Here is a 24,539-nt window from a genome sequence, read left to right on the forward strand (position 1 = left end):
TTTTGCACGATTTCCTGACATTTTCTAGACTAAACAACTCATCAATCAATTGTGAAAATAATTTGCAAATGAATGGCAAATCCAGACAAGTCAAAGTATTTATTCACATTGATCTATAAACACTATAGTCTATATACCACCAACAGGCAGAGATATGGCAAAATCTGTCAGTAAACAACTTTATATTGTCTTACTATATATATCATCATATCTCCCAACCTGAAGCTCAAAAATGAATCAGAGTATGATGGGATGTTGTTGGTCTGGAGCCATGGCCACGAGTATGCATAACCCTCTGAGGGATTTTAAATACCAGGGTCAAGATTGACTCCTTAGAATGCTTTTATGCTATTAGGTTTTAGTAGGATGTTATTCTTTGATTCCTTTTGAGTGTGGTGTACTTGCAATTTCTGTTTTCATTTTTCTAAACCTGCTCTTGTTCATCCTCTACCCTATCCATTGCCTTACCATCCACATGTGGCTCTGCCTACATTGAAACTTAATGAACTCTGAAGCCTGAAGGTCTTCATTCCTATTCATCCATCTCTGTGTATTTTCACCATTTCTTCCTGTCCTAGCTCTCCTCCTCCTCCTCCTCCTCCTCCTCCTGCTCTCATCTCATCCATCACAGCCCATGACAGCAGAGCAGCCAACATGGCATTCTCATCTCGCTTTTCCTTCTGGGAGCAAAAGGGAAGTGTCATTTGGACATTTCATAAAGCAATCTTTTTCACTCTGCATGGTGTTACAGTGTTTTTTCACTAGTTATTAACATGTATCTTTTTATCTATGTGTGGCCTTTGCCTGCATCACACTAAGAATTTGATGGCTTTCACTCATATTTATAGTACTTAACCCATTTGCTGTGACTTTGTGCCACATATGCCATTTGCTGGACACTTTTTTTGTTCTTGAAATAGTAAGACAAGTGTTAATAATGAGGTCTTTGAAGTCCAAAAATAATCTTTTTTAAAAATTACTTTTCAAAAGCAGCATGTTTTGAGGTTTGCACGGTGTGATAGAGACCAGCTTTATGTAGTCCCAAGGTTTTGAACTCCTTTTTTATATCAACACATTTAGATCAAAGAAGAGAACAAGCCAGGCAGCAAAAGTGTAAGTAAATATTATATGTGTTATCCTTTACTAGAGTTTTCACTTGGGTACATACTGGTCCTCAGCCATGTGTATTTTTAGATAGAACTTGACGAATTGAAAGCTGATATCACACATGTTATCATTTAGATCAGACCTGGCAAAACACTCACAAACCTCTCACTTTTTTCTGTGGGGTTTGCTTGAACTAGTGTTTGTAGTATTTGTGCTTGTAGTAGCTTCAGAAAAACCCTCTTTGTATACACCAACTTGTTATAAATGATGAACTCCACCAGTACATAAGTAGGAGCAAGTTCATGAGATATGATAATTAGCTTAATGCAGTGATTCCCAACCAGTGGTGATTGTACCGCAGGGGGTACGTGGAGAGATTGTAGAGTAACTCAACTAATTAAAAAAAATGAATTGATTAAAAAAAATCCACATATCCAACTACCTAGTCCTAGTCAACTATAACAATGTATTTAGATGTTATTGCAGTTGAACTAGTTTGCAAGCAAATGTAATGAATAAATAATTGAAATAAATAGCTGAAAGTAAAGGATAAACTGTAAAGGATCAATAAAAGTAATGAAAGAATTGTTGTTCAGCTTTTGCCAAGCAATCTGTTGTACGATTGCCAACCGAACTAGACATTGACAGTTGAAAAGATTGTAATATGTACTATTGTATCTACTTTTAGATGATTAATAATTAAATAGCCTTCAGTCTGAAATGATTTCAAATGAAGATATTTGTAGGATAACTGGTGGTGTTCATGAAGGGGTACTTGAGTTCATACTGGACTGTGGGGGTACGTCTTACAAAAAAAGGTTGGGAACCACTGGCTTAATGGCTGCCCCAAAATGCAATGAATTAACTTTGAGGATATGAAATAAGTAAAACTATATTAAGCATTTTAAACAGTCAAAATCACCTAGGGAACCAGGCCTCCAAGCCTCTCCAAAAGAGCATTAACCCTGTCTGGATAAAGATATGACTGAAGACCCCTTAGCCAATTAATAAAGAAGAATATCTTCTGCAGTTAGCAGCATACTGTAAGCAGCTGAGCATTCTCCTAGATACTTCTTTATAGCATCTTAAGTGCCCTGCAAACCCTACTCAAAAATACCTATTTAGGATTTTCAGTTCATCTTCTTCCAGTGAGGCATGTAGTAAGCAGCTGGCTGTTCAGTCCTCCTCTGAACAGAGGTTTTTTGTAGTTCTGGATTAAATGTTGTCTGTCTCGTTGAGTTGTGTGAGTGATACCCATAAAGGTATCTGATACCAGAACTGGTCGCCAGCTTTTATTAATAAAGCAAAATATTTGATCAATGTTGCATTGATAATAGGCCTGTCTGTTGGGTTTAGGGTTGTATATAATGACTTCAGATACATTCAGCTCAATGTAACATACCAGTATTTAGATTGCTGTTAGCATAAAGACATGATGCTTGGATTTTCCTTCATTATTCATGTCCTTATACCTCCTCTCTTTCCTCTCCATGAGTAGCCAGACAGTGATGGGCAGCCCAGCCGGGCCAAGTCAGTGCCAGCTCTAGACCCTGGCAGGGGGTTATTCCGGGCAAAAAGTCCCCCACCAGTTTTCCCTACGGAGTCAGCAGCCCGGTTCAGGAGTCCCTCCCCGCCTAAAGTCAGGATACCTGTTAAAGTGCCAGAGCGCTTCAAAAGCCCTGAGCCTCCATCAAAGTCAGCAGAGCAGTTTAGGAGTCCTGAACGACCACAAGCTGCTCTGAGCCCAGAGCCAGTAATGAACAGTGTGCAAGAGCAAAATGGAGATATGGGCAAAAGCGTGGTTAATGGTACAGCTAAAGGTAATATCAAAGTTCCAGGCACCAGCAATAACCACATGGATACTACAGATGACCAGGGTCTGACACGGAAGAAAGTAGTAAAGGTGGTACGTCGTGTCGTCAGGAAGGTCCTGCCCACAGAAGAGGACGAGGCCGCCGTGCCAACACAACCATCAGACAAAGCTCTGGAAGCAGCCAAACCTGCTGCAGAACCAGTTAAAGCAGTGCCAGCACCTTCAGTGTCTAAGACCCCAGCGGTGTCAGGGTTCTCCTTTAAACACGACGTCATCAAAACAGAAGAGAAAGATGACATTTCGCGAGGCTTAACAAACTTGATGGTCAGAGGCAGGACGAGGGAAGCCCGCCCACGAATACGCAAGGATGAACGTCCAGAAAAAATGGAGTTAGAGAAGAAAAATGAGAAGAAAGAGGATAAAGTTGAGCCAGAGGAAAAGAAAGAGGATAAAACCATCCTAAAACCACAAGAGGTCAATCACAAACCGACAAGCTCTGGTCCAGTTATACAGGAAGTCAAATCTCCTGTGGTTGCTGTAAACTCAACCAGCATGGCTTCTGAGTGTTCTGCATCAGCTTCTTCCAAATCGTCTCATTCCAGACCTACATCGCTCCCACCGGTTGTTGGCTTTATCCCAGGACCCAAGCCCCTGCCCTTGTCCCCACCTCCTGGTTTCATACCTGCACCCAAACCGGCTGCGTCTGCCAAACCCACCCCTGCAAAACTTCCTTCTACCACATCAGTGGCCCAAAAATCCTTTTCCCTCTCTCCTCCATCACGTTCAATCCCAGCTCCTAAATCCTCTCCACTTGCAACTTCTGTGAGCCCTGCTCCCCCCCGCCCCAATCGTGGTCCAGTGTCTCCCCCTCCAGGAGTCATTCCCATTCAGCAACCTGCTGTCAGTCAGCAAGAGGTACAATGTCCACACTTTGCATGTCTGGTCGACATTTGGGACATTGGTGTGGAAAATGCATGGCCATTTGAAATGCATGTTCAAAATAAATACCACAGACGGATGCCACGTATGTGTAACCTCAGTGTTGCACACTTCTACAGTCACTTGATAGCCATTGTAAGCCATTGTTTTTGTTTTGAGCCACAGTTGGTAGGACCAAAGTCAAAGTTGGATGGTCGATTGGTTAACAGTGGGGCTTTAGCTGGCAATACAACTTGTCTTTAGTTTATGAGCAACTATTCTCTTGTACTGCTTTGCTCCAAGGCACCTCAACAGTAGTTGCTGAGGGAGTAGGAAGTATGTGTTTACATTCTGACCACAATTTCCCATTCTGGTGACCTTTGAGTCACTAACCCTTAATTTCCTCCTCACAAACTTGGTTTTGCTGTGAAAATAGCCAGCTGTTTATTTGTTAGAAACGACAGAGGTTTTTGTGGTTTTGCAGATTTTAGGAAAAGCTTGCTCTTCATGAGATTTATGAGCCTTAAACCCCCTTCTGTGGCAGTGTTTATCATCAAGACAGGGACAGTTACTACTTGTTTTCACCTATGAGATATCACATAGCAGAAAGCTGCTCATAAGCCTGGTTTACAAAGGCAGAGTCCCACCAGAGACTGCTCCAAACGAGGAACTTCAGTAGTTTAGCTTGTCTAGTCAATAACAGGAGACTCATGTAGAGCCAATTACTGCAGTGCTGCATTCTTTGAGAGGAACAAGGAAAAAACGTGAACAGCACAACTCTCCCAGACTGACAGATTACAGATGTGGTTGCAAAAAAAACAGTTTTTTGTAGACTCTCATTGAATTTGTATGACAAATCTTTATGACAAGCCTTCGACTTCTACATTGTACTCATTGGCATAATAAATATGTGAGTTTCATTAGGATCAGGGTTTTGCCCAACCTACCGAATGACCTAAGAACAGCAATTGTTGTGCGTTGATTTAACTGAGATTTCTGCTCACTCTGTTCATTCACTTGCTCAGCTTGGTTTGTTGCAACTTGTGTCTTGCAAATATTCGTCTTTTAACCTGAGAGTTGTAGTTGTAGCGTGTGTGTGTGTGTGTGTGTGTGTGTGTGTGTGTGTGTGTGTGTGTGTGTGTGTGTGTGTGTGTGTGTGTGTGTTCTTGTGTATGGTAGTTGAACCACCTTTGAACATTCACTCTGTATTTACTGCTAACATGGTCTTTTCAAATCAGATTCCACAATAACCCCAACTGCTCTTAATGTTGATGACAGCTGTGTGTGTGTGTGTGTGTGTGTGTGTGTGTGTGTGTGTGTGTGTGTGGTCATGGGCTTTGCTATATCTGTATCAGTGGGCTTAGTGTAAATGTGTTGCTGCTTTGACCTGTAGGAGGCACCGCTCAGTCCCACTGAGGAGGCTCAGAGACGTCTGATGAGGATCTTCAATGCCCCTGTAAATCACCCTGCTGCCAATCTGTGTATTATTGATGTCTTGTCTTGGGCTTTGTCTTTACCTGCTTACCTACTTACTTATTAGCCTCTAACTTCTCTGTTAACTATGGCTCTTTTTGAAAAGTGCAATATTATTTAACCTATATTTAACCACGTAAGACCCATTCAGCAATGTCTTTTTCAAGGGAATCTCAGTTTCCCAGTTAAATATTTGGACTCTTTACCATTGCTTGCTTTTGTAGACCCATTTGAAAGTTTACTACACACTCAAATACTGAAGGCCCTGAGTTTAAACTAGCCATAACACCTTCCAGGTGTTTTCCAGTGATTTCTCCACACCTGGTGGTCGATAGTACATGGAGCTCAGTCCATATCCATCTATTGAGGATTGAAGCTATTCAATTTACAGCACTCTGGATCCACACTTTATTGCACATTCCCATTCAATTAACATCTTACTAATGTGTCAACAAGTAACAATAACTGTAGTTGTGTGAACTGATCTGCACTTTCAAAAAACATTGTCAGTGTATAGGAATCATTTTCACCCCATGCTTACTCCATTGCAAAGCCATTTTCACTTTTCCATTGTGCTGTCAAGTTTCCATGTGCATGCATTTTCTTCATCCAAAGTTCCATGTTGACTTTCTCTTGTTCTTTCTCCCATTCTTCCCCTCCTCCATCCTCCCTTCTCTCCATGCCTTACTCACACTGCTTTTGCTGGCTGTCGTTGTCTCTCTGTGGCTGCTTTGTGGTTAAGCTGGAGCCAGCAGTCAGTGTTCCGTCCTCTGTCCAAGCCCCTGCCCCTGCGGCCCCGCAGCCCCAGGGTTGTCTTCAGGTACTGCAGCCGTCCAGCCTTCCTCTGGGCCTCCTGGCTGGAATTTGTACTCGTGTGGCTTGTCGGAGTGTAAGGCCCGGAATCCTTCTAACTTTCCCCCCCATTTCCCTTTTCTGCAGTATTTCCAACGTCTGTGTTAAGCTGCGACCGATACAAAAAGCTGACAGGATATAAGATTCAACTCAGTCAGTGTCCACATCTGATATAATGGATGAGATGTGGATTGTTTTATTATTTGTTTTAGCATTGATTAAAAGGCTTAACATTAATTGATATGTTTTATTGTTAACCTGGTTGTAATATAGTAGAACATTTTGTCTCCGACACTTTTGCCGACATTTGATGTCTGTCTGTGTCCCGCAAAGGAATTTCTTTCATGGGAAACAATGACTTTTTGCATTATTTGGCACATTTTACAGAATGTCTGAAAATAATCTCTAGGAACAAGCTGGCAATATTGATACTAATTTTATCTCTGTTAATCCAGTACAAAGATAGATGTAGGACATTTTTAGCCTAGTTTAAGCAGGGGAAATGCATATGAGTAACTTGGAGATCTTTTATTTGAATTTTGTAACCTAATGTGCCAAAAAGAAGGGCAAAATCCACACATTGTGGGTTTAAGAGCAGTTAGAATTGGAGCTATTTTTTGACTGTATTCTGATGGGTGGAGTTACTGTAACACAAAGCCACAACTCCTGACGCTGACGCATTGATGTGTTAGTGATAACCTTTTTAGGTGAAAAGGTACAATACTATTTAAATAAATTAACTTTAGAGCTGCAACGATTAATCAATTAGTTGTCTAACTTTGAATTGAATCACCAGCTATTTTGATTAGCAATGAATTGTTTTAAGGAAAAACATCCAAATTCTCTGATTTCAACTTCTCAAATGGGAATATTTTCTGCTTTCTTTAGTCCTCTATGACTGTAAACTGAATATCTTTGGGTGGTGGACAAAACAAGACATTTGAGGGCATCACCTACGGGTTTGGGAAAAACTGATAAATATTTTTCACCATTTTCTGATATTTTATAGGCCAAACAACTAATTGATTCATTGAGAAAATGATATCGAGATTTTAGAAAATGTATGTTTTCACTTTTGACAGAGCTAGACGAGCAGTTTCCTCCTTTGCTATTGCTCTTGCTAGTGTTTATGGTAGTTGAGGTTTAATGTCCTGAACTTGTATTTGTACTGGAAACACAGAGATGAAAATGAGAACTCTTTACTTCACCAAAAGCCAAACCTGCTGTTGACCCCTAAAATCTTCTTTCTAAACAGTGGCTGGTGTTTGTACAGAAGCCATTAAGTGTGAATTACTCAGTCAGAAGCTTTTTGCTAGGTCTTTGCATGTTTCCTCATTAACATAAGCTGCAATTTGTAACACATTGGCATGACCCAACTGCTTCTTTTCATGACCCATCAAGCTGATAGAAGCAACCTGCATGGGTTTTGTGTCTTTTGGATGAAAGACTGGCATGATGACGGAGCGGTACATCAGGATACCTGCATGTGTGAGTGTTGTGTGGATAATTATTACGTTCAGGTGCTCCAACTCTTTTTATGGTTGTGATGCAACCATTTTATTCCATGAATCTGAACATTTCAGCAGTAAAAGTGTAATATATTAAGTGGATCCAACTGCTCTTTCATAGATGATCATGCTCGCAGAGTAACCCTGATTTCTCTCTCACAGGAGTGCTGGATAAGTATGACAACATTTGTTCAGATGCATTAATGGTCTACAGCTGTGTCAATGACATTCTATTTATCTGTGTGCTGATCTATTTGTCTGTATGTTTGTCTGTCCAACATTTGTTGCTCATATATAACTGTGACCTTTGACCTCTTCATGCTGGTCGAATCACCAGGGATCAGTGGAAGAGGACCCTGTGGCCCTCCTTCAGGCATCTCATGCTGCGGCTAAGCAATCCCAGGTCTGGCTTGCACTGTGCCTGAGTGTAATTCACCACCAGCTCATATCCCATGATCCCCCTGCACTGTGGAGTGTTGTGCCGTGTTGTGCTCTCTCCCTTTGCTTGTGAAATGCAGTGTGTATTGCAGTGTGTCTCGTTATTTTTTCCCATTAAAACAAACAGTTATGACTTATTTGCGCTATTTTTGGTTTTACATCCAAAAATATCTCCCTTTTTCTTTGTTTATTTGCTTATTATTTTTGGTTTATTATTGTGTTCCTTCCTCACCTTTGTCCCCTTTGTGTTCATCCATGGCATTTTGGTTATCAGGGTTAGCCATTGAGCACCCTTCACACACCCCTGAGGCTTGTTATAATGACTGGTTTGAAATTTCTCATCCACAAACACACATTGTTATCCACCACCCTGAAGAGCATGCAGTGCTCAGTGGACTGTAAGACCACTGCATGGTCATCATCTTGACAACCTTTCCTCCATAACCTTTTAGCATGTGCTGGTGTTGGACTGGAAACACTGGTGTTTTCACAAAGACACAGTGTTACTATGAGTGGTCCGGTGATGTGGCTTGGCCAATGTAACGCCTTTGTCCCTGCTGTCTATTCATTTTTCTCCTTGTCCCTTCTGTCCCCCAGGTGAAGACAGAGGAGCAGATCGCAGCAGAGCAAGCCTGGTATGGATCAGAGAAAGTCTGGCTGGTCCACAAAGATGGCTTCTCCCTGGGTGAGATGGGATTACTTGGCTTTTTTGCACATACAGCACCACTCCTTCTACACATTCCAGCGTAGGACATTTCAAACCTTTTTGTTGGCAGTTTTGCTTTCACTGTTAAAAATTTGACTATGTTTTTAAAAAAGTAATTGGTAAATAAAGTCGTTTTTTTTAATGAATCCATTTGAATTACTTACATTTAATCTTTTTAGTGCAACTGTCATAACAAAAATAATAAGATTTAAATGAATTCATATATTTTTATATCTATATCGATATATATGTGTATATGTACATATATATCTTATTTTCTGAATTGCATTGTGTCTCTCACTCAACTGAAATCGGTTTCTGCCACAGTAAACGATAAAACCAAACATATCAACAGGTATAGCTAGTAAATAACCGTAGGAATAAGTCAGTATTTTTCCAGCCCTAACAAATTGTTTTTGTAGAGTTTCACGTATGCAACAGTTTTTCCACCCAGCACCTGTGCGCAGTGTTTTTGGATATAGCACCTACAAACTACAAATCTGTCATCTTTTTGTTTGTGTAGAGATTCATATTTGCAAGGATCACAGTATATAGTTATAATACATTATAATCACAGGGGTGTGAACTGCCAGCCCAGGGGCCATTACTGGCCCTCCATCCTACTTTCCTCCGGTCAAGGATGATATCAAAAATGTAACCCTGCCTGCAAGATTACTTTTTAAAATAATTTTTTGTAGTTGTGTCATATTCATTTAAGCCACCCCTTTATATACAATCATAACTATAAAAGCCTTACATTGTGTCAGGGTGGTCCAACATATCTTAAGGCTGTGACTTGAAAACATTTTTTTGGTTTTAGTAATTTAGTCTGTTGCTGTTGCATTGTAGCTTTTTATAACCAGGCATGCTTTTTGAAAACATTCACAATAATAGAAAATACAGATCTAATAAATTCAGCATATTACTTAGAGGGTAAGTCAACTAGCATGCTACAGCTGATAGACAAGAACTGGTGTGCTGGCAAAACTTTCCATGTAAAACTCTCAAAAATGTATGTTGTGCATGCACAGGTTGTACCGTTAGACCCCTAATGTTCATATTTATTTAACATTTCATAGTGCTAGACATGGGTGGAATATTGGGTTGTTGAAATCTGTGTTGTCTCTTCTCAATGTAAGCGGCCTGAGAAGCTCTGGTTCCATCCATTAGGTCATTTGCAGCTTAAGTTTTAAGAAAATCCAAAAATTTCCATTCATTAGTTTAGCTGTTTAATTAGGCAGTTGAGATAAACAGATGAGTTTGAGCATTTGCAGCCGGCCTATAGCTATCCTTTGTTTTCTGTCGTTTCTCCTCACAGCCACCGTGGTGAAAACAGAGGCTGGCTCCCTGCCAGAGGGCAAGTTGAGAATCAAACTGGAGCATGATGGGACAACACTGGATGTGGATGAAGACGATGTAGAAAAGGTAAACAAATGATTAATGGTAATGCACCTGGAGGAATCTGAACCAGATCAGCAGCTCATATGTCCAAATTGATACGCGCTGTTCATTCGTACCAGTTTGATACTAAACACGAACATGAACATTGTTTATAGTTTTTCATTTTCACTTCGATGCCATCACGGCAGTGGAGGATGTACAGTACAAAATGTCCATCATGGATCACAGTATATAACAGTATTAGTATTATCGATTTAATTCTAAAATGTGTATGTTTAAAAGTAGATAATGTTTCATACTTTGTTTTAATATTGTTTTTTTCTGTCCCAGGCACAATCAAATAAAAAAAATTCAAATAATAAAAAAGGGATGCATGCTAGGCTTACCTTGCTCACCTTAGAGAACTAAAAGACCACCTTCGTAGAGACCTCTGCATTCATTTATTTTATATTTTATATTCTATAATGTCAACTAATCCCATGTGCGTAGTAACTCTAGAAACAACATTTGAATTTTTAAATATTCAATTCTAATCCTGTTCAAAATCTTATGACAACCAGGCAGATTTAGGAACTGTATAGCTAATAGGCACACTTCAATGTTCTTCAAAGTATTTGGCCCCCTTCCTGACTTCTTATTTGTTTGCATATTTGTCACACTTAAATGTTTCAGATCATCAAACCAATTTTAATATTAGACAAAGATAACCTGAGTAAATACAAATTGCAATTGTTTTTAAATGATGATTTCATTTATTAAGGAAAAAAAGCTATCCAAACCTACCTGGCCCTATGTGAAAAAGTAATCTTGATGATCCCCAAGACTTTTGGGAAAATATTCTGGACTGACGAGAAAAATCTGAACTTTTTGGAAGCTGTGCATCTCGTTAAACTAATGCAGCATTTCATAAAAAGAACATCATACCAACAGTCAAACATGGTGGTGGTAGTGTGATGGTCTGGGGCTGCTTTGCGGCTTCAGGACCCGGATGACTTGCCGTAATAAATGGAACCATGAATTCTGCTCTCTACCAGAAAATCCTGAATTCAATTCAATTCAATTCAATTTTATTTGTATAGCTCCAATTCATAACAGAAGTTATCTCAGGACACTTTTCAAATAGAGCAGGTCTAGACCGAACTCTTTAAAACATTAATTACAGAGACCCAACAGTACCACCATGAGCAAGACCTTTGCGACGAGGGCAAGGAAAAACTGCCTGTTAAAAGGCAGAAACCTAGGACAGATCCTCCGGCTCTAGGTGGGTGGTCGTCTGTCTCGACCAGTTGGGGTGAGAGAGAGAGAGAGAGGCAGAGAGAGAGAGAGAGAGCGAGAGACAGACAGACAGGTGCACAGCAACAACAGTATTGGCAATGGCAAAGGAGAATGTCCAACCATCAGTTCGTAACCTTAAGTTCAAGCACACTTGGGTTATGCAGCAGGACAATGATCTGAAACACACTGGCAGGTCCACCTCTGAATGACTTAAAAAGTACAAAATGAAGGTTTTGGAGTGGCCTAGTCAAAGTCCGGACTTAAATCCAATTGAGATGCTGTGGCATGACTTTAAACAGGCTGTTCATGCTGTGAAAGACTCATTGCCAGTTATCGCAAACGCTTGATTGCAGTTGTTACTGCCGAGGGTGGCACAACCAGTTTTTAGGTTTAGGGGGCAATTACTTTTTCACATTGGGCCAGGTAGGTTTGGATAGCTTTTTTCCCTTAATAAATGAAATCATCATTTAAAAACTGCATTTTATATTTACTCTGGTTATCTTTGTCTAAAATTAGCTTTTTTCCCTTAATAAATGAAATCATCATTTAAAAACTGCATTTTATATTTACTCTAGTTATCTTTGTCTAATATTAAAATTGGTTTGATGATCTAAAACATTTAAGTGTGACAAATATGCAAAAAAAATAAGAAATCAGAAACCTAACCCTTTTTTACAGCACTGTATGTGATCAGAAAGGCCCTCTGATTTATTTACGTCAGCCATCTGCCTATTTTCCAAGTAGCTGTCAATATTCCTCCATGCTTGATAGTGCTTGAGTTTTATCTTACGGTATCACTGACCTACTAGCTCCAGTTTCAACTAACTGTCCAGGGGTTCGAAGCTCTATCTATCTGTTGCTAGTTGAATGGCATCATCGTGGTCTCTCTCTGTTTAGGCCAACCCTCCGTCCTACAACCGATCAGAGGACCTGGCCTCACTGCTCTATCTGAATGAATCCAGTGTGATGCACTCCCTGAGGCAGCGCTACGGAGGCAACCTCATTCACACCTATGCTGGACCCAACATGGTCGTCATCAACCCCCTTAGCACGCCCTCCATGTACTCTGAGAAGGTAATCTGTAGACAAGATGACTGTTGTAGCAGCATATACTGGGTTGGCTGTGGTTTTGGAATTATATGTTATTCATAAACATTGAAAAACTGTGGTTGTGGCTATTAATTTGAATGGCTCAGTTTTCGTGTCTGCCCTTCTTTTGTGTTCCTCACCCTGCTGTGTGCATCTTCTCCCCTTTCTTTTCTTCCTCCCCCCATTAGGTGATGCATATGTTCAAGGGTTGTCGGCGCGAGGACTCGGCTCCTCACATCTACTCCGTGGCTCAGTCGGCCTACCGCAACCTGCTCACCACACGGCAGGATCAGTCCATCGTGCTGCTGGGCAAGTCTGGCAGCGGCAAGACCACCAACTGCCAGCACCTGGTCCAGTACTTGGTCTCCATCGCTGGGAGCACTGGCAAAATCTTCTCAGGTGAGCCTGCAGAGTTGTTTTAAAAATATATGAATAGATACAATAGACTGATAGTAGTCTGTAGAAGATATCTGACATTTAGTTGTGCAGGACTTTCAAAACACAGTGGAAACATTATTTTTAAGCGTCAACACCTCCGACGAAATGACTTGTTTCACTATCAGAATTTCATAACATTTGAAAACTCGAGAAGATTTGCACAAGTGAATAATTGAATCTTCCTTCAAGTTAGCAGAAGGCTAGTTAGAGGCTCAGCCGGCGGAAAATCCTGGTAATTTGTCAAACTTTTTTGGCTTCCTTGGCCACTGAGCAGCTTCCATAGGAATGAACAGAGCCTGCCCCCAATGTATCCAGTCATTTTAATACATTCATGATACTTACTGGCATGGATTTCCTACTCTCTGTGGAAACAAATAGCTGCAGACTTCACATTGCTAACTCAACCTGCTACTCTGCAACTCAAATTTTCCAATGAGTTTCCAGCCACCACTAGGTGTAGACACTGCATGCCAGAAGAGGGCAGCATATGCATTTGCTATATATATATTATTCTAGCTTATGAGCAGGAACAGCTAAATAGGAGTGTATTTCAAAAATTATTTTATTACCAGATGTATATGCAGAGTAGCAGCAATACTGCTGAGGTGACAGGCATGTGTTGTGCATTGTTTTTGAAATTATGACATACAGTCTTTAGGAGTATATGATTCAACTTTTTCCCATGGCCTAGTGTTAAAAAAGCAAACAGCAATTGCAAACAATCCAAAAAATGGAATTACAATACATATTTGATCGGCACCCCAAGTATCATAATCATATCGAATCACAAGATCAGCATATTGTTCCACCAACTAGCAAACTGCAAATGTATTATTGTTAAATTGTCTATAATATGGCCCCCAATTTTCTAAATTTGACTTTGACTCAAATAAACATATGTGTGACCATACGGAAAACAAACCAACAGTTTATCTAAACCACTTTATTTGGAGGCAAAACTGAAACTGAACACAGCAGAGATGTCACCAATGATCTCCCACTGTGTTCGCCCAACTATGGCAAAGTTGAAGCAGGAAGTGGGTCTATCAACTGTGGTAGATGTTTAAAGCAGACAGTTTGGGTAATGACTTTAATGTTTGCCTTTGTTTTCTCTTCCAAAATGACGAACTTATGGCTCAATTTGCAATAAACTGGAGTTATCTGTTAATGACAGTCTTTATTCCCCATGCCAAATCAGAAGTGGTCCAGTCGGTCATGAAATTCAGGTCGAGACACTAAGAAACCCTCCTGACAGCAGTGACACTGAGGGCTCAGTAAAACCCATAATGTGTACAGTTACTGACTGAGTTTGATTTAAATCTGCTGCAGACTCATTAGCATCACGGTTGTCTCTGATGTAATTTATAAGGGAAGGTTCTGTCTATGCGCTGGAACTTTATGATTCTTTGTCATATTGTATTGATTGTGAAAAACACTATTTTTAATGAATAGTTTATGTGCCAAGATTCGTGACAGTAGTTGCCTTTTCTTAACCCTGCAAGCACTTTTATTTTATTTTAGTAACTTTTTACTACTTTTTACTTTTAGAAAAAGTTGTGCTGTGATGTTGAATGTTACAGGAACTGTAATAAACACAAATGCAGATCCCACTGTTCTGCTTGCATTAAATAAGTCAACTTTTTAAACTCTTTTATGCATATGCTGTGTTCTTTATACTATGACAGTTGTGTTTTGAATTGCAATATATCACCATGCTTACAGTATTGCAGTATATTGAATCGTGACCTCTGTATCGTGATACGTATCTTATGGCCAGATTATTGCCACATACAGCCCTATTCAAGGATGTAATATGTTGCATTAACTACTCAAGTATTAACTGAATTATGGATTAGACTATTTTTTTTTTTTTTGGGTGATGCAGCTGAGAAATGGCAGGCCGTCTACACCATCCTGGAGGCTTTTGGCAACAGCTCCACGTCTATGAATACCAACGCCAGCCGCTTCTCCCACGTAGTGTCCCTCGACTTTGACCAGACCGGGCAGGTGGCCTCCGCCTCTATCCAGGTAACGCACACACAATTTATACACAGTCACAGTGGAAATATGTGAGCACACAGCTGCCCTCAGAATGCCTTCATTTCATACATACAATACTAATACCTGTGCTATTAGTTTAAACATACTACTTAAACAGCCTCAACCAGGCTGGGCAACTCTATAGAGGCCAGATGCCTCTATATAACCTACATAAACAAACAACACCATCAAAGAGAAAACTGTTGATTCCCCTTGAAATCAATGAAACAAAGCAGTGAAAACACTACCACTCTTGTCCACAGGGGCCGCCAGAATCAACAGAAAAAGGAGAATTCCTTGTAGGAGCTTTACATTGCAACAGTTCTAAACTAACATCAAAACTAACAGAAAGCATATAGTTTCAGAGAGAGTGTGCAGAATAAAACTGAGACTTCACTCATACCTCCCTGTACCGTGCTGTGTTTATCCACAGAAGACTCTGTCTGACTCCTGTTGTCTCTTTCTGTAGACGATGCTGCTGGAGAAACTGAGGGTGAGCCGACGACCTGAGGCAGAGTCCACCTTCAATGTCTTTTACTACATGATGGCCGGAGCCGACAACAGCCTGAGGTGATTTCCTCTCGCAGCATTTGAATGAAGTATTGAAATATGTCACACTTTGTTTTTCATACATTTTAAACTTTTTAAACTTTTGTTTCATGATTTTGGTTTTTAAATTCCAGGAAAACTTGTTCTGATGATTATAGTTCTGATTTGAGCATCACAGTTCATGTGTTCTAGTCGTTCCTGGGGTCAGTAGTAGGTCAATAGTTTACTCTAAAGAGCAGGAAAATTAGATTTTGGCTTTTGAATCATAGCCATCTTGCATCACAAATGACAGGTAGTCTGGGATAAACTAAAAAAAAAACGCGTTCTGGTTCCAGCATCTTGCCTCTCTCGTCCTCTCTCTTAGAACGGAGCTGCACTTTAACCACCTGGCTGAGAACAGTGCCTTTGGGATCTTACCACAATCTAAGGTAACCACACCAGATGATTTACCTGACGTGTCTGTAAGCAGGGTTTCATTTCACATGGTCTTTATGTATTTTGCTGCACTATTATAACCCAACCGAGACAGGATTTTTTAAGGCTGATACCGATATTGGAGAGTTTTAAAAATCATAATCATTATTAAGTTCTTTATTCAACTCACAACAAACATTTTTGATAAGAAGAAATGAGTCAGTTAGGTTTGATCTGATATCATCTCCTTCAGCCTGAGGACAAGCAGCGAGCCTCGCAGCAGTTCACCAAGCTGCAGGCAGCCATGAAGGTCCTGGGCATCTCTGGTGAAGAGCAGAAGGCCCTCTGGCTCATCCTGGGGGCCGTTTACCACTTGGGGGCCGCAGGAGCCACTAAAGGTAGGACTGACTGAAGAAAACAAAAGCTCTTATACAAAAATATTTCTTCTTGATCAGCAAGTTAAATCCTTTAGAGGACCTAAAAGCCGGGCTGGACCCACTCCTCCTCCATAAAAGAGGCGGTATTGTTGTGTGTGTTCTCATCTTATGTCAAATAAGCCCACGACACAATCTCCAAAACCATGCATCCCTTCTGACAAACCGATAACTTAAGACTTATCTTGGTTTATCATTTGAGTGTGAATAAATATGAACTAGAGAAATACATGTCTTTAACAAAATAGATGCGTATCCTCTCCTTTGTCTGTCTCTAAAACATATCCCAGAAGCTGAGCTCACCTCTCATTTTCATCTCCTGTATCGGACCGTTCAGTACAACTTGAGGACTGTGATGCCAGTCACTGTGTCACATCCCCTTTCATTAAATGACCCAGTGTGGCATTTTCCACGGATGGGAAACGGAAAGAAAAACCCGACAGCACTGTAAAATCCATTAACTCCCATGCTGCAAGACTTTTAATTAAATAAACAGTTGAAAGATATTGGTCATTAGTGCTCACTTCACCATTCATTAAGCTTGTCAGGGGAAAATGTGGACCTCTTGCTTTGTGCAGAGGAGGTTTAGATCAACTGAGGATTTTAGAGATGTTTGAATTGGTAAGAGCTGCATGTTCAGTCTGTGATAGACCTAATAAATGCTTTAGGAAATGGAGCCAGATAAGCAAATACTGTTGATGCAGTCACAGACACATTGATGCAGTAGTGACCCTTCAGGTCAGTTCTCAGTAAGTACATGCAGGAGGAGACACAGTAATATATGAAGTAAAATATAATGTCATCCAATTCAATAGCCATGTGATGAATATTACTTTGGTGAGGACCACAGTGTTACACTTGACCAGAAAGGCTTCTCTTAAAGGTTATATATTCCCTTCTCACTGGATGTAACAGCAGAGCACCAGCACCTCAGACCAAAACAATGGGACAGAAATGAAATAAAACTCACCAAAACATAGTCCTCCCAACATTTGTTAATGGTGATTTGGCTGAAATGAACGCTTAATTAGAGTTAGATGTGAAAACATTTCAGAAACTGGCTGCAATGTAAGCTAACATAAAGCTCCTTTGGGACAAATGCACTGTCGAAGTGCATCCACTAAAAGTTGTTGTTTTTTTGACTGACAGACTCAGATTGTTATTCTCAGTGTCTGACCTACATTATGGGAAGGATTCCTACAGAGATAGAGCTTTTGTTTAACCGGATAACAGCTGTAATATCACTATCATTCTCAACCAGACTCCATAGACAAAAATGGTAATCTTACCTCGCAGATCACTGTAGCATTCATAGGCGGTGCCAGGGCATCAGGTATGGGGAAACTAAATTATTATGACGATTGGCGGGTAGGGTAACTCCCAATGACAAAAGTAATATGACTTCATGAACCTTACTCAACTGTAAGCATTTGACTCTAAGTTACAATCAAATTTCCGATTATCATTATTCATACAAATTAACATTAATTTATCCCAAGCTCAGTTTGCCTTCACCAGTCTGAGATGTTTTTTTTTATTGTTTAAGAGGATCACACTCATTCATCTCATATGAATGAAAAACGTATCTAAAACCTGTGGCAGAGGTAGACAGAGGATGTCAACCCCGTAATTATTATTATTATTATCTTTTAAGACATTGATATTGATAATTCATAGAGAGATGAAAATGAAAAATCATAGCTTTTTCCACCACAACAGGTATTACAAGTATCTTGCAGACAGTACACCATACGTGATATGCAAGTGTAAACCCATATAATATTAGATATAGCAGGAGTTGACCAGTATAGACCAGGGTGGCCCAAGACAAACTTGACACAACACTTGACAGAACACTCAAAAAACACTGCACATTTTCCACATTTACGAACAAAGAGCAAAGTGAGACAGACTAAAACCTGTGACACCATCACTCTGCTATAGCTTTACATGGCTAATAGTTGTTGCTGCTATATTAAAATAACAGTTGGTGTTATTATCCTGCAGTCCTATCCAACACCACCACTAACTACAGTGTCATCAACAGAGACCATAGAGTTGAAATAACGTGACTCTGAAACTGTGTCAACAACAACTTTGCAAATAGTTTCATACTTAGTGGGCAGTGGAATAAAGAGAAAAAAGCAGCACTTAACGTGCTGCTCTCGTTTACATTGTAAATACAACTTAGCCAATCTCCAATCACCTATGATAAGTTGTTGGGCAGAAGGGAGTTCTTACTCATCCTTTCTTATTCTCATATCCCTGTCTCTGAACACTTGGATTATTCATTATACCCAGCAAATTGCTTCTCTGTCCTGCCAACCATGTATTCATTTCCATCACCTCATTACTTCAACATTAATGACAATGTGGCCCTGCTCGAATTAGCATAAACTGTGCAGACTTAAAGGCAAATCCCTTTCACTTAAGTAAAACATTTGACTGGAGTTGTCTTTTTACCCAGTGCCACTAGATGTCAGACTTGACATTTGATGCACACTCTCTCAGTAGGCAGCATGTTGACTGTAACAGCAACTAGGACTCCAGGTTTTTAATCTCACACACGTTTTTCAATTTGATGTGTGAAGAATGCAGATTTTTTTTAGATTTGAGAAGTCTTTCCAGCAGATGTTGGAACCTGGCTGCAGGCTTTTGCTCCCATTCAGCCACATTATTGAGGTCCAACACTGATTGGGTTGGGTGATAAGGCCTGGCCTACAGCCAGCGTTCCAGTTCATCCCAAAGGTGTTACATGGTCAAATTATTCTTAACCAAGCAGGGGAAACCATTTCTTTATGGAGCAGGTCTCATTCAGGGGGGCATTGGCCGTGTTTCCAATGTATTTTTATGCACATTTTGAAGTATCGCATTAAAAAGTTTGATGGAATCTGCAAAATTAGATAAAACTTGAGGCTGTTTTCTAAAAAGTGTTAATGCTTAATGGAGAAATAGTTTTTCGGAATAGTTTCTGATGTAGCGAACATTTTACTTACTTTACTTTTTACTTCCCATCATACGTTCATGATCTCTGCACAAAGGTCTGATGGGATTTACTCGGCCAAAATTGACAAAACATTTGGATGGAAACATGGCTACGTTCATGTTTAAACATGAATTTTAAAGTTTATTCTTGACATCGGAAACAGCAGTTGACAAATCATTCTCATCCCAAATCATTGCTCAGTTACCATGGAGGTGTACATATGCAAACATGCTGATACCAAGCTTCTAATGACCAACAGTGATCAGATAACAGATAATTAACATTTTTTGTATTTTAAGAATTACATACCCTGTAGTTTGTACGCACCAGAGGGTAAGAAAGGCTAAGCTGTAGTGAGCAAAGGTGGATGATTAGATATTCCATTGCTCTGATCTGACCAAATTTAACTAACATCACTATTGTTATAATTATTATTTTTTTGTTCATTTTTTTAAATTAAACAAAAGGCTATCAATTGTTCATGAGAATTCAAAATATTATTATTACTGACCAATAATTAACAGCCCCGATATAAAGCATGCATATTCCAAGCACCTCTAGGACCTCTCCCTCACAATGATAATCTTAACGTAAGGTGAATTTACTCATTACTGATGAAACGTGTGAAAATGGTGGAAAGCACTGTAAATAGTGAGTAAGTGGACAAGTTGTTGATTTTACTGTAGCAAAAAAGAGATGTGCAAAGTCTGAGACAGGAGATGAACAGTATCCCAGGGTTTCCCACAGGAAGTTGTTTAGCTGAGGCGGTAAACCACCCACATCCTGATGCTTCTTATCACACAGTGTAATTATTAAAAAATAGCCTAAACTAGAACTGCATGAAATACAACGGCTGTTGCTGTGTGAAGTAGTGCCTTTGGTCTTTTGCCCTAAAGCTAATGTTATATTTTAATAAAATTGTATTTTATGATGTTGGCTGAGGAGGTGGTTTAAGTCAAGGCGGCTCACCTCTGCGATGAAACACTGCAGGAAACCCTGGTATCTGATGAGAGCGCAACATGGACAAACATACACACACAATCACTTCTTGCATGGTTCTGTTGAATAATATTTGCTCCGGTGTCTAACTTCTCAGCTTGCTCTTCCAAAGCATTGTGGTGGGTTGTCAGTGTTGTATAATGCTAATGTTTATGTTTTCCTGTGACTGTGCATTGATGATACCATGAACTGTGTTATCTCTAACCCCCTCTCTTTACTTGCATGTTTGCATGCTGCGCCCTATCAAACGCAGACGGAGATGAAGGTAATGGAAAAACCACACACAAGTTGTTCACTGTTTTTCACTTAAAAAACTTTATTTCAGAGCCTCTCTTGTTTGTATTTTCTGTCTTAATGCCTTTATCATCCCTTCCAGGCCTTAAGTCATTAGCATTTTTATTGTTTCTGCTCCTCCTCCCCCTCCTCTCTTCATCTCCTTCTCTCTTGTGTTTTCGTGTTTCCCTCATGACGATCCTCCCCGCTCTCTGTCTCACCCTTTTCTGTTCCGTGAGATGAAAATCACAGGGATCAGAACTTTGGTGTCCCTTTAAACTGCTCTCTGTGATGCCACCCTGTGTCGGCCACATTCAGCTCCCAAGCTGCTGTCACACTACAACACATTCTCAAAAGCAGAGTAAAGCTTGTTCATTCTCTAGTCAGTGTTTTGACTTTCTTACCACACAACTCGTATTTCCCAGCTTACCCTGTGTATCCCCATGAAGTTTGTGCTTGGCAGAGGCTCCTGTTGATTCTTTGGCTCTGTGTCTAAGCTTTTTGATTGGCTGGCTGTGCAGGCTGTCATGTTGCCTTGGTTCGTTCTAACACATTGGCTTTGAATTGCCTCCAGACCAAATGGAGATGCACTCCTCATACAGACATTCATGCAAACACAGACGGAGTCAGGACATGATCAACAGTGATTAGCAGTCTAAATCTGAGTCGTTCGGTTTGTTTTCAGTCTGCTCTCCACCACATATCTGGGAAAATACCAATTTTAGCTTCTTATTATAAATAGCTTTTATTTTATCTTTTCAAATGCCTGCAGTGGCAACAAGTGACTACATTTGTTAGGGTTTCTGTTACACCTATGCAAGTTGGAGCAATTGCTTACTATCTAGACTTTTAATACCTAGTATCGGTTATGCTATGCTTCCCATAATGTAGCTTAATCACATTTTTTGCACTGTTTTGTAAATGCCCACAGCTTTAAAGCTCCACACCCCCAGTTTGTAACCCAGTCTTTCTGCTATAAATGTGTAGACTCCAAGCCCAGATAGTCAACTGCCGTTATTCGAGTAATTTTCTGTCTGAGCAGGAGGAAACGCAGCTGAACGTAATCCACTAAAAACACTGAGGGTGTTTCTGGCTGGAGTTAAGACCTTCTGTAGTCTCTAACTTTCAGACTAGAACCACTGTTTCAACAACAATAACCAACTCTGGTTTGGTCAAAATAACCCCTTAATTCACAGAGTTGGATGAGAAATGGGCTGCCATGTAACGTTAGCTGGTGCTTGTTTTTGCCACTGACAGGCTAAGAGTCTGACCACATTAAGGGAAGGATTCCTACAGATATGGACCTTTTTTTTTTTCAACAGTACAAAAAAACAGTAATTTCACCTCGTAGATAATACACTTAATAAACACACTTTCACATTCAGACTCACCAGAAACGTTTTGAAACTGTATTTCTCCTGATCAGATGATGATGGGATTATTAAGTAATGACTTGCAGCAGAGCAGCAGCAAGCTCTAAGTAACTACTCTAGTAACTAACGTTGTAGAGTAGGCTATGTGTTGCGGTGAATTGGAATGTTCTATACAAAATGGCATCATTTATCAGTCCACAGTTGAGGATGTAAGTGTAGGTGCCTGCTTTGCAGGGGCTGGGCATGTTGATGGGCTGTTAGTGAAACAACAGGACACACTCTCACAGTCTGATGAGTTAGGTACTACTGCCTACACCGCCACATAACTTAACTTTAAAATAAATGTGCCAAAACAATGGTTTCAAGTTTTGTAAAGATATAAACTCCCAGAATGCCAACTCCATCAAATCGCTATTTTATGACCATGTCTTTGCCTGAAAAAATGAACAATGAAGGTTAACAACAGCTGTACTGCGTGACCATCAGTGTGTGTCATGGTGCATCATGAGCACACATGACAGGCTGCATGTATGCACATGTTTTTGTTCCTAATGGTGCCAGTGCACACACAGTTTCTCCATGAATAAATAATTCAATATGAATATTTACCTGAGAGGGTACCCTCCTGATGACCCTGTAGACTTGCCTGCACTCTTACACCACAAGTTCATGTTGAAACTACATTCTTTTGGAAATTGGACATCATGACCAGACATACATTGAACTGACCAGGTCTTGGCATTCACTTAAGTTGCCATTCAAGCAAGTTGTCCTCACCATTGCAGTTTAGTTTTTGAGGTGAGGGTAGGGTAGTAGGGTAGTAATTAAGGATGATTTAGTCTGAGAATGGTGTGGAAAAGTTTCTGATGTAACGAGTAGCTATTCGTAATGCTAGTGGAGCTAGGACTACTGAGTGGGCCATGGCATTCAGATGAAACTACTTGTGAAACCAGTTCAACTAGCCATTGCAGCAGATACAGTGTAGCTCATAGGCCGGGTTACCTATCTGCACTTTGCTTGGGTGAGAGTAGGATGTAAAGACAGCTTAAAGGTAGGTCAGGGCTATAGATTGGGCTCAGTGAATATATGAATTTTTATATACTCAGTTCTCAGTTATATCAGTTATATATGGATCCTACTAACCTGACTGCACATACTGGTTTGTTACACAGAACCATCTGGGAAGTCGTTGTTGAAAACTGCTTGGAAAAGCTGCTTGAAATTCGGCAGGTGATTAGATGAAGCATCTGTCTGTCACTGTCTATCAACTCAATTCAGTTCAATTCAATTCAATTCAATTTTTTTGTATAGCACCAATTCATAACAGAAGTTATCTCAGGACACTTTTCAAATAGAGCAGGTCTAGACCGAACTCCTTATAACATTATTTAACATTATCATGGGCACATTTCAACCAATCAGATCAACAAGCCATATAACATAGTTATAGGTTAAGATCTTACAGCCCATAATGCAACACAGCAGAATATTTTGTTAGACCTTGGTAAACCAGACATCTTTCAAAATCTAGTGTGTAAAAACTGGGATTGGGGCAAGATGAATGGGGATTGGGCAATGCTGTCAGTGGTTGTGTTGACATTTTCTGTCAGTGGTGTATTCACGTTAATGTGCAGTGTGGCTATAGTTAAAAAAGGCACAGTCATTTAAAATGATGCAGTGTGATCATCATATTCATGATCATTTCCTGTCAGTCTGTCCTCTACATGGATGCTGTCTGATGACATCATTATGTACAGCACAAGAAAATCAGGCCTGTTGTTTGTACAGTTGGAAAAAGAACTAAATGTTTTATTGATGGAAACACTCAACCACAAGTATGAATCTCAACACCTTAGCTGTCAGTTTTCACACAACTCCCACAGTCATTCTCATATCCAGATAAAATACCCTCCACTGGTAGCAACAGAGAGAGAATATCTCTTTTGGATATACAGACCTGCCATGAGAAATGCTTATCTGGGTTACAGGATGAGCTATGGTTGATACTGAATTTGTACTTTCACAGTGTGTTTTCACTTCATGGTAGCTACAGTACTATGCAGGAGGACAGAAACTACTGATAGGACTCCTGATGTATCTCAGTTTGAGTACCCTTTTCACCCTCTTCATCCTCCCCCCTCCCTCCTCTTCGTTTGTCTAAACCTGTCTTTTTCATTATCTTTCTTCCTCAGGTCCTTATTGCATATTTTCTTAGTTTTAAACACATTTTGACTTTCTTCACAGCGGGACGTAGGCAGTTTGCCCGTCATGAATGGGCCCAGAAGGCGGCCTACCTGCTAGGCTGTACCTTGGAGGAGCTGTCCTCCTCTATCTTTAAGCACCAGGCCAAAGGACTGAAGCACTCCACCTCATTCAGAGGAGGGTCGGACGAAGCCAGCCAGGGTGACAGCTCAGGTAAAAACCCAAACGTGAATCTGACCACTTTACACCTT

At 40.2% G+C, this 24,539-nt stretch overlaps 1 protein-coding gene across 5 annotated transcripts in view; it reads left to right on the top strand.

Annotated features, from left to right (window-relative positions):
- The window catches only part of myo18ab (myosin XVIIIA b), a 160,162-nt gene that overhangs the window by 36,052 nt on the left and 99,571 nt on the right, over positions 1-24,539 (top strand). The window contains exons 2-17 of one of the 5 annotated variants that reach the window (XM_051397908.1): positions 579-691; positions 1,079-1,113; positions 2,606-3,835; positions 5,232-5,294; positions 6,054-6,200; positions 8,009-8,074; positions 8,707-8,794; positions 10,134-10,240; positions 12,389-12,565; positions 12,769-12,979; positions 14,904-15,046; positions 15,528-15,628; positions 15,972-16,035; positions 16,275-16,419; positions 20,694-20,705; positions 24,331-24,501. In XM_051397908.1, coding sequence (XP_051253868.1) covers positions 655-691; positions 1,079-1,113; positions 2,606-3,835; positions 5,232-5,294; positions 6,054-6,200; positions 8,009-8,074; positions 8,707-8,794; positions 10,134-10,240; positions 12,389-12,565; positions 12,769-12,979; positions 14,904-15,046; positions 15,528-15,628; positions 15,972-16,035; positions 16,275-16,419; positions 20,694-20,705; positions 24,331-24,501 — 2,797 coding nt within the window. In that variant the 5' untranslated portion in view covers positions 579-654. The remainder of the gene's footprint in view (positions 1-578; positions 692-1,078; positions 1,114-2,605; positions 3,836-5,231; positions 5,295-6,053; positions 6,201-8,008; positions 8,075-8,706; positions 8,795-10,133; positions 10,241-12,388; positions 12,566-12,768; positions 12,980-14,903; positions 15,047-15,527; positions 15,629-15,971; positions 16,036-16,274; positions 16,420-20,693; positions 20,706-24,330; positions 24,502-24,539) is intronic. The other 4 variants (XM_051397909.1, XM_051397913.1, XM_051397910.1 and 1 more) reach the window with 4 other exon arrangements.

This window comes from Dicentrarchus labrax, unplaced genomic scaffold, assembly GCF_905237075.1.
Source record: "Dicentrarchus labrax unplaced genomic scaffold, dlabrax2021, whole genome shotgun sequence".
NCBI lineage: Eukaryota > Metazoa > Chordata > Actinopteri > Moronidae > Dicentrarchus > Dicentrarchus labrax.